The sequence below is a fragment of the Nicotiana tabacum genome, chromosome 3 (assembly GCF_000715075.1).
Source record: "Nicotiana tabacum cultivar K326 chromosome 3, ASM71507v2, whole genome shotgun sequence".
NCBI classification, from domain to species: Eukaryota; Viridiplantae; Streptophyta; class Magnoliopsida; order Solanales; family Solanaceae; genus Nicotiana; species Nicotiana tabacum.
This window is the reverse complement of record NC_134082.1, coordinates 94,187,818-94,198,389: the sequence shown is the minus strand read 5'-3', so window position 1 is coordinate 94,198,389 and position 10,572 is coordinate 94,187,818. Positions and strand designations below refer to the sequence as shown.

Sequence of the window (10,572 nt, the reverse complement as noted above, 5' to 3'; positions counted from 1 at the left end):
ACATCTTATAACCACAGAAAAGGTATCTATAATCCGTAATATAGCAAACGGTATCTATAGATGACTAATTACTACTAAAAGATAGTGCTTTATGAAAATTTCTTTTTTTTCACCAAAGAAAATGACAAAGTGAAAATAAACTCAAAATAAGGAAAAGTATTCGAAGATAGAGAAGCCCAGATGCTCCGGTATGAAGGTGTGAGCGGCTGGTTGTGGAGTGCACGATACTACCATATAAAATATTGTAGATGATACCTTATATCGCGTACATAGAGAAGGCTAGCCATGCTCCAACTATGAACCAGAATAGAGAAGTAGAAAAAAATAGTAAACAAATGCACTAGTAAAAAAGAAATTTATAGCATAACAATTGTTACATTATTCATCCCATAAACAATCAGTTCATTATATAGAGTAGCATTATATAATTCTAGTATGATTAGTTTCAGAAAAAAAATGAACAAGAACATTTGCTATTATAATTGTATAGAATTGTGATAATTCGCCAAACAACCCCTAAATGATGAAACACCATGGATAATCCGTTTGGATTGTGAAGCAGAACTTTAATATTATTTTTTTCTCTCTTCAACTTTTACAAACCTTCTTTGGTCAAGAAAATAATTACAACTATTCAAACACAATTTAATCCATTTGGAGTGTGAAACTCCACTTTTATTTAAGGGATTTTGGCATGGTGTAACAACGTACCCATATAATTAGCAGAAAATAGTAGATATTGGCATCAAATAGCCAATAAATATATATCATAATAATCAAGTGTATATCACAACCTTTTCTTCTTCCTTGTGTCTATCAACATGTATATTAAAATTTTATTTTTCTTCTTTGATATCTAAATATGAAATCATATATATAGTTATTTAACATTTATTTTTGCTATTAGTTAAATGTATATCACAATAAAAATAAATATATTATTTGTATATCGCGGTAATACATCGAATGTATATCAAAATGTATATTAAAATTTTATTTTCTTTCTTTGTATATAAAAAATCTTATTTGCTCCTATTAATTATATTTATTATTTTTATATTTTAATACTAGCTCTAAACCTGTCATATCAAAAATTTATTTTCCTTCTTTGATCAATAAAAAAAATCGTAGTAAAGTTTATTCAGAATGAAATTCACTCTCTTAAAATTAGTTAGGAAGATTTGATTCCATATTAACCTTTTATCCTTATTTAACAATGTATATCATGATATACAATATGATATACACACGAGTACACATAATGATATACATAGATATACACCACCTCAAACACACCTATTTTCCTTTTAACAACTAAAAAAAGAATAGGGAAGAAGAAGAAGAAGAAGAAAATTGGATTCTGCCAAAGAGATACAAATCAAATTGAACAAACCAACAATCGGATGAAGACAAGAAGAAAACTAGATAAAAAGCAAACCTTTTTACAGAATAGCCATCGTGATGAAAACATCTTAACTTCATACAAAAATGTAATTCAACCATTACAACTTCCCAAACATTATCAAAGAACACATGCCCTTTCAAATCTAGATTGAAGAAGAACAAAAAAAAAAAAAAGAGTTAAAAAGAAAAATTGGAGAAGAAATACGGTTATTTAGGATTTGGCTATATAATGCCAATTTTTGGGGATTACCTTTGCCAAACCAAATATAAAACTAAAATATTGCTAATTCTCTTTTATGGGTTGTCATACCAAAGCAGCCCTCTGTGCATCACTGTTAAGGCCCATTCTATCCGTCACATACTCACATTACATACAAATTTCTTCATCTGTACTAGCGGTGACAAAATACGCATATATATATATATATATATATATATATATATATATATATATATATATATATATATATATATATATATATATATATATATATATATATATATATGTCTACTCTATTATAGTTGTAATTGATGTCACAATTTAGTGTGCATATAACAAGGTCTAATTCAAGATGTGGAAACTTGACATATTTGAGTCATCTATCACCTAAAATATTTCTCATTAGCCGAAAACCATTCAACCACAAGTTCAGGGTTTAATTCCATGATATTCGTGCCATAGCGTATTTGAAGTGCAAATAAAGCTTGAAGTTACGGAATATGCGTGGCAAAGGCATCATCTTTGCTCAAGTGCAAGAATTTGGAGAATTTAAGCTGCTGTTTGCTGCTAATCATATTAGTTTGAGCTTGTTTTAGAATTATAGGGAAAATTTCAATTTTGGTCCCTTAATTATTACTCTTCCTGTCCCATTTATGTGATGCGTTGTTATCTTATGACTTAGTTTCAGATTATAAATTTAACAGTTTTTTTTTCTCGCTTAAATACCATGCCCAATCAAACTGCATCAATTAAATAGGAGGAAAAGTAATAGCAATATCCTACTTAAACATATTTAACCTTCATTGATAGACGTGTGCTGGTATTCCCTTTGCGCGCTGTCAAAGATTTGTTAACAGAAAGACTAAAATCGTCTAATTGTATTAATTGAAGGCAGCAAAATATCCCTTCTTTTTGTGTCTGTGTCGAGTAATATGGCAAGAAAAGGCAAACAGGTGTTTGAGCCTATAAATCCATCAGAAATTAGATAACCTCTTCATGGGTTTTTGCTCTGGAAAGGCACTTTAATTGTATTACTAGAAACAATCCAATACACAAGTATTACCAATAACTACACATAATTACAAAAATAATACTAATATATTAAGATTGCTATTTAAATCCTAGCTAACTTAATTTCCATAGATACATATTTTAGCACTCAATTTGATATTTGGATCCTACACGAGTCCTGAACATTTAAAAGCAATCACAAAGACTTAATCAAGTAGGTGGTAGTTTTCATCATCTTCGTCTATTGAAGAACCACAAAACATTCCGCCCCACTTGGGGAAGTAGATAAGGGTAATTGGCAGAGTGAAGACAAGCATCAGTAGGCCCATAATAGATATGCTCGTTTGGGTTGAGAATTTGGAGGAACCTGAAAATAGCAGAAATTGTGTTATGACTGCTCCTAAAGTCCCACCACTTCCTGTCATGCCTGATATTACTCCTAATGACCTGAAATATCATATCAAATTGGACCCGTAAACACGTATCAAATACTGTAATTAACGCAATGGTAACTCAATCTGCTCAAAGTTTGGCCTTAAAGAACTGAATCAACACAAGTCAATAAACTAAGTCATAATCCACCCACTCAAACTTGGATGGACTAGACAAATTACTAAAATTATGTTGATTTTACCACCTCTAAAATTAATCTCGAAAATAAATGTGAGTATTATGAGCATAGTTTCTTACTCCACGTTTAGTCTACGTGTCCTATTGTGACTCCTATAGTATGACTATGCTTTTAAGTATCCGAAACCTAAATAATGGTATTTTGGACTCAAAATACCTTTATACAGTTAAAAAAAAGGTTATATTTCTAACTAAAATACAATATTATACTGCGTTTTAGTTTAACGAAAAGTTAGCCGTTAAAGAAAAACGTAGTATAATACTGCGTTTTAATTAATAAATTATTTTTAATGTAAAACGTATTATAATAGAACGTTTTACTAATTCCAACCTTATAAAACAGAGACTGTGCATCTTTTAGCTTTGTCTGCATTTGCACCAAGCTATTTTCTGTTGCTCTTAATTTCAACTTTTTATACATGGTCCCACAACGTTTATTTTCCGCTAGAATTTGGTGCACAACTTTCTTAAACACAAAGGAGTTTTAACGGTAAAAAAAATACTGATTAACCAAAATATTTAATATTAAAAATACATGGAAATTGAATACAACTTCCTTACCCTAATTTATTTTGGTATTACTATTACTTTGTGGGTGTTTGGATATAAGAATTGTAAAATTCCAAAAAAAAAAGTCTAATTTTTTTTAAGTTAAAATAGTATTTAAAAATTAGAGTTGTGTTTGAATATGAGTATAATTTTTTGGGTTATTTTGAAAATTTTGTGAGTGATCTAAGTGAATTTTGAAGAATAACTTTTTGGAGTTTTTCAAATTTTTGAACAATTCCAAAATTCATCTTCAAGTGAAAATTGAAAAATTTATGGCCAAATACTGATTTCGAAAAAAAAGTGAAAAAAATTTCGAAAAAATCAGCATGCTTACCTATGAAAAATAGTAATGATTTATAATTGTAATATCCACAATATTATTTTTAAGTGATTAATGACTTGTAACTAGCGAGCAAGTTCAAATGGTCCTTAAAAGTTAGCAATTACAGGAGAAATCATATCATTATTTAATTCGAAGTGTTCCGTAAATTAAAATTCTAGAAAGCTACAGCGTTTTATTCAAATCAATAATTTCTAGAAAAATTTTCATTTTTTTTCGAAATCAATATTTATCTATAAAAATCTTATTTTCATTTGAAGATGAATTTTGAAATTTTTCGAAAATTTGAAAAATTGCAAAAAAGCTATTTTTCAATTTTTTTACTCAAATCACTCACAAAAGTTCAAAAAAACCCAAAATTAATTCATGTCCTAACACAACTCTAATTTTCAAATATCATTTTCACATGAATTTCGTTTTATCTTTTTTCGAATTTTACAATTCTTATGTCCAAACACCCACTAAAAATGCACAATACTATCAAACAAAGCATAATTAGATAGTCTCACGCTAGAGTTATTTTCTAGAATAATGGGTATCATATTATTGATTATATTGTTACAAAAAATAAGACAGTATTTTTATTGTTTTGTTCTTATATCTTGTTAGATGACTATTTAAAGAATTAGCACACCTTTTATCAAAAGAAACTTTTGAGTTTAATAAAGATAAACTCAATCTTGTAAAACGTAAGCTGAAAAGAAGGTGTTGTTTATATCTGACAACATTCATAAATGCTTTACAGTAAAACGCATTATAATACAATGTTTTAGTAAAACATTGTAAAACATTGTATTTTATTAATTAAAATATAGTATTATATTATATTTTCTTTTAACGATAAATTTTTCGTTAAACTAAAACGCGGCATAATATTTCGTTATAGTTAAAAATATAATTTTTTTATTTTTAAAGATATTTTGAGTCCAAAATATCATTTCGTACTCATGCTTTTAAGATCGACTTGCGTTGGGTACATTTGCTAGCCTCTGTCTGTACCTGCCCTTTCCAGTCTTTTGGCAGCAGTCCTCGGAATTGTTGAACTGTCCTAAAGAGGAAAAATGACAGATTCTTGGCCCTACCGTGCACTCAACAGTCCTGATAAGTCAGGGATCGAGGAGACGCACCTTTTTTTGAAAATTTTATTTTGGGTCTTGAGTAACTTTTTTGTCCCAGTTTTGTAAATCTAGATTTTTGTGGACCAAATTTATGTGGATTGGGTCCACAAATTTATAAGAGAAAAAAGAACCTCATGCAACTAATGTAAATTGTATGAAATACAAAATAAAACTTTTCTACCTTTCTTAGCTTCTGCGAAATATATTTATTTATATTTTAAATTAAATGGTTGGATTTTCTTCCTCCCTATAAATTTAAGGATTTTTACCCAAATAGCCGGCCGGTGTTATTTTTTATTTCTTTTAATTGGTATACATAGATTATATATTATATATATCCGTCGACTATTTTTAGTTTAAGTAATTAAGTGGACTGCTATTTATTAATTCTGCGGGTGAACATTCAAGGGGGTTACTTTACTCTATATCATTGAGGTAGAGACCTTCTCGTGTCCTAATCGGAATTCGGATAATCAGTATTTTTGCGGTTGAAAGAGGAAGAGAAGAAAAATTCCCCCATTTATATCAATTAAGGCTAACTAATAAAGAGTTTACCATCCTTTTGTTGAAAAATACTTCCGTATTCCAAAAAGAAAAAAAACTTGACACCATCAATTAATAGAGAGTTTAACTAAGAAACTAGTTTAACTTTGCACCAAAAAAAAAAAAGAAAAGATAAATTAGTTTAACTTGTACATTATGATATCACGAGTGATGTAATTATTTGTAAATAATGAGTTGAGCATTCACAAATATTGAACGTCAGTATTAGTTATTAAAATGAGGAAATTTGTAGATTTACCTTTTGGAGACAAAAGGCACAATACCAAATGTGAGGCCCGAAGCAGCTTGAACAAAGAGAGAAAAACAAGCCATTACCAAAACAGAGACCCCAACTGTATTGACTCGCCCAAGCAGTATACACAGCAATCCAGCCACCGTTTGCACCACCCACAAACTCCATAACCTCCCTCTCATCCCAAATCTCTTCCCCATCTTATCAGATATAATTCCACCTACTGGCCTCGACACACAATTCGCTACACCAAAACTCGCCGCGATCCCCCCTGCTACATCAATATTTACATGAAACCTCTCGTAATAATACTCCGCTATTATATTATCTGTAGTTAATTCAACTCCAAAGCAAAATCCATATGTTATACCCAATATCCATCCCCTGTAATTCTTTAGCCCATTTAAAACTATGCTCAAAATATTTTCACTAGGCTTGTGGCCTGTTATTTTCTTGCGCTTGTAGTTACCGTCAGGCAAGTCTTGGCCGTACACTAGGACCATAATTGCTGTCACGGCTTGAAATATTGCTGGGAAAATAAATGCAATACGCCACGAAATAAATGAAGGTATATTTAAGCAGCTTGTGAAGAGTGAATATACGAGTGGCATGGCTAATTGGGTCAGACCAGACCCAACATTGGCCCAACCAGCAGCAAATCCATTTGCAAGCCCAACAACACATCCAGAGAACATACAACTCATCCAAAATTGGCTAGCCACGAAATTAGCCAAGCAAAAACCGATTAAAAACCGAACCAAGATGAAGCCTTGTGGGGAGGATATGAGACAAGTTGAGAGAACTACTGGGGCAGTGAGGAGAGACAGCGTGGCAGAGGCAACACGTGGACCGAACACGTCACATGCGGGGCCCATCGCTAGGCGAGAGAAAATGGAACCAACGAAAGAAGCAATTCCAGCTCTTCCAATGTCAGTTTCAGTGAGATTAAGGTCTTTACGAATGACTTCAAGAAGTGGGGGGATAGCAAAAGTGGAGAAGAAACAAGAAAATAGAGAGAGCCATGCAAGGTGAAAAGCTCGCATGTGAGGTGAAGATAATGAAAATGGACGGAATTCAGTGGCTTTCTGATCATAATCTACAGCTATAGAAAAATTAGGGGACTGATCAATTTCGGAGTTTGATTGTTTTTGTTCCATGACTATAGAGTGAATAAGGAATTAATATCCTGACAAGTTGGAGCACTTGAGCTAGGGAGTACTAATAGTGAGGGGCAACGTGGGCGGATTGGAAAATTAACGCTTCAGTCATACGACATAGGAGTACATATTTGTTGGGAAAACAGAGGTTCCAAGCAATTACTAGCAAGTGTATTGTGAATTCTCTTTTCTTGCATTTGACAAAACATGTTTATTAAGGTTACATGGAGGAGTTAAACTTGTCTTCTTCTTTTTGTACTATTAATTAGTCCAAGACTTCTAATAGTCGCATATTTGAATTAATATAATTTGTTTGAACTTATCACTTTATATGGGGACTATAGATTCTTAGTTAGGACGGAGCTAGAACGAACTTAGTAGCTTTTGCTTAGACTTTATATTTATATTAAAAAATTTAATTAAATATATATAAATACTTAAATACGAACTTAATATTAAGAGGAGCTATGAGTTTGTTAACAAATTTAAAATTCATAAATTTTAAATTCTGAGTTTGTTAATTTATGTGAATAGTTTATAAGAACTTAAACTGTTGAAGGAGATAATATTTTTATTTAATTTGTTTTAAGCGCTTAACACGTGCTCTTATAACTTGCAGCTTCACATTTTTCTTTTCCGGTTGTTCGAGCACGTAAGTTTTAGTGGTTACTAATGCGATTCGAATCAAAACATTATTATGCTGAGTTATGTGAATAGTCTTGTTTACCCTAAAAATTAAATTTATACGCGATTTTAAGGAGACATGGATTGATTTAACACAAATAATCAAGAATGTTAGATAAAAGAGTTAAAAATAAAATGAATAATCAAACCAATTGTGATGTTACGGTCTGACTCGTATTTAGGCTGGACAGTAGTTTGGTCCTCGATCTGATCCTCAGTTCGAAGCCAATTGTGTATGAAGAGCGGCAATACAATAAAAACTTTGCAATAGCTAGAAAGCAGAAAGATGAATTTTTATTGCATTGGTTCGCGTGTTACAATATGTCCTACCAAAGAAAAAACTTCCCTTTATATAGTAGGAGAGTTTCGTACAAGTCTAGAAAGGGTAAAAATCCTCCTCTCTCATTAATTATTGATCCACAACCGCCATCGAGCAGATCTGCACCGTGATATCCAGTGGGTTCCGAATATCACGACCCTCTATCTGTCGCCTTCAACCGTTCGTTGCGCTTCCCGAAGTCTCAGAACTCATCTCGAGCCCGGGATGCATCGTCTTATTAGGTCAGATGGCGAGCACTCCTATATTCATACTCTTACTTCGTTTAATCCGCCGAAAAATCGAGGTGTATGTTAGCCCCGATTTCACCCGTATACAGGTTTAACTTATAAAGTAATTAACATGACACAACGAGAATGCATTTAGCTATTTATTTTAAATCATACCCGTTTAACCCGAAAATAGATTTCTCGGTCAAAGTTAATATCAAGAAGAAATCGGGTTACTGATAACCAAGATTTACTTCACTTTCCTAGTAATTTGAATAATAAAGCAAAGAATGAAAATAATTAATAAGGAATGAAAACACGAAATAGACTGACAATTGCTCCCAAGATTGCGGTTAGAACTTTTTGAATAAAGTAAAGAATGATTGCATATATTTTCAATAATAATTCGTTGTCATTACAAATAAGGACTAAGTCCTTATATATGAGCATACAATTATAACGGGTTCCATACTTAATTCCGACTGATTAATAACATAAATTGCCTTAATTACCCGTTTCTATATATAATCGTAACGAAAACGTTTATGACTGAGGATTTCTCGTAACCACGATTGTGTGTCGATTTCCTTTCCTTATTTAAGATAGATTCGTGCACCTTCCTTCTTTAATGGTCTTAATACATTCCACCCCTATTTTTCTTCTTTCCAGCTGTCAAAGCCGGTTTCTTTCCTAAAGAAATCCCGAGGGTATTTCTCCCATGCCTTCTTGAATTCTTTAACTCAATGCCACATGTCACCTTATTGATGGTCCACGTGTCATGTCTTTTTCCACTAATACAGATAACCCCCCTCCTCCCACTTTTTGAATATTCTTAACAAAATATTCGGGAAGTGGTAAGTATTTATGGCGGAAATTCATTGCCGCCGTTTCTCAAGTATCATAATGCCTTCTTCATAATTGATATGACATATGTCACATCTGTTTAATGCCAATCCACGTGGCTTACCCTGATTGGTTATGCAGTTTCTCAGTGCTTTTTAAGTTTTTTTTTTGCATCTGCACCAGTCACGAAGTGACGGTTCTATTATGATAGTTCATAATGACCGACCTGGATGACAGTTGCTTCTTCTTATAAATACTTCATCATGCTTGATTTTCTGAAATCCTTTTCCTTCTTCTTTGCATTCATCTCCTTAACCTTGTAGCATACTCCTCTATCTTTCCATTCATCTCCTTAACCTTGTAGCATACTCCTCTATCTTTCCATTGTTGTTTCTTTTGTAATTTGTCTTCTTCAACACCAGATCCTCGTAAGGTCGTGATCGTCGATGAACTTGCTCCTTCTACTGCCCCTACTAGGAGTATGAGAGGTGGTAGACTCCGCTGTTCGATGAACTTTCTCCTTCTACTGCCTCTACTAGGAGTAGGAGAGGTGGTAGACTCCACTATTTTTGTTCATCATCTACTCGTAGTTCTACTCCTCAAAGTAGTTCTGTCAAGCTATCTCCTTCTAGGTCTAAAGCTTCTTTAACCCCTAGATCTTCTTCTAAGAGTAGAGATCAAAATGAACCCATGCGTGAGCCTACAGTTTTTGAGATTGTTCCTTAAGAGTTTTCTTTTGTGTCAGACCGTGAAGCCATGAAAAATCAAGTTTCTTCTATAGCTTCACTTAACCCAGCTGAACACTACCCAAGTCTATTCACTCCTGGTTTTCTTTCTTTAGTTCGACATAAATGTCATTGGAAACCAGATTTTCAAGTTTTAATTCCTGGTGCCAACCAAAGAATCACTTCTTACCACGCTGGCTTCACTTTCGTTTATACCTACCCTTTCACTTTAGTGTTTAAACCTCGTATTGACCTAGTGATCATTGAATTATGTCGCTATTTTAATTTTTACCTTGGCCAAAATGGGTATCATTATATGGAGGGCAGTGGCATGCCTTCGTTATTTGTTGGATTTGGTTTTCGCTCTTTTTACTTTCCGTCACGTATTTCATCTTTACTTTCCTAAGCTATTTCGTGAAGGTGTCTTTTCTCTTGTATCTAGAAGTAAAAAGGTTTTAGTCAGTCCCGAGGATGATCGTGACTGTGGCTGGTACGCCCGATTTGTTGCTGCCCCACTAGTAGATTAGTGGGTGAAGGAAACATGCCTTT

General features: G+C 32.7%; 1 protein-coding gene across 1 annotated transcript; it reads right to left on the bottom strand.

Annotated features, from left to right (window-relative positions):
- Positions 1 to 2,639: 2,639 nt before the first annotated feature.
- LOC107825950 (high affinity nitrate transporter 2.7) lies at positions 2,640 to 7,432 on the bottom strand. Its single transcript, XM_016652883.2, has 2 exons — positions 6,075 to 7,432; positions 2,640 to 3,082 (listed from the first exon to the last, which is right to left on the bottom strand). The coding sequence occupies exons 1-2, from the start codon at positions 7,223 to 7,225 to the stop codon at positions 2,842 to 2,844; spliced, it is 1,392 nt and encodes a 463-aa protein (XP_016508369.1). The 5' UTR covers positions 7,226 to 7,432; the 3' UTR covers positions 2,640 to 2,841.
- Between the last annotated feature and the right edge of the window lie 3,140 nt (positions 7,433 to 10,572).

What these genes read in the sequence shown, in the direction of transcription:
- LOC107825950 (XM_016652883.2), bottom strand. Translation starts at nt 7,225, where the DNA reads ATGGAACAAAAACAATCAAACTCCGAAATTGATCAGTCCCCTAATTTT. An exon ending in GTGCCTTTTGTCTCCAAAAG is followed by an intron (nt 3,083 to 6,074) that starts GTAAATCTACAA and finishes ATGATATTTCAG; the next exon opens with GTCATTAGGAGTAATATCAG.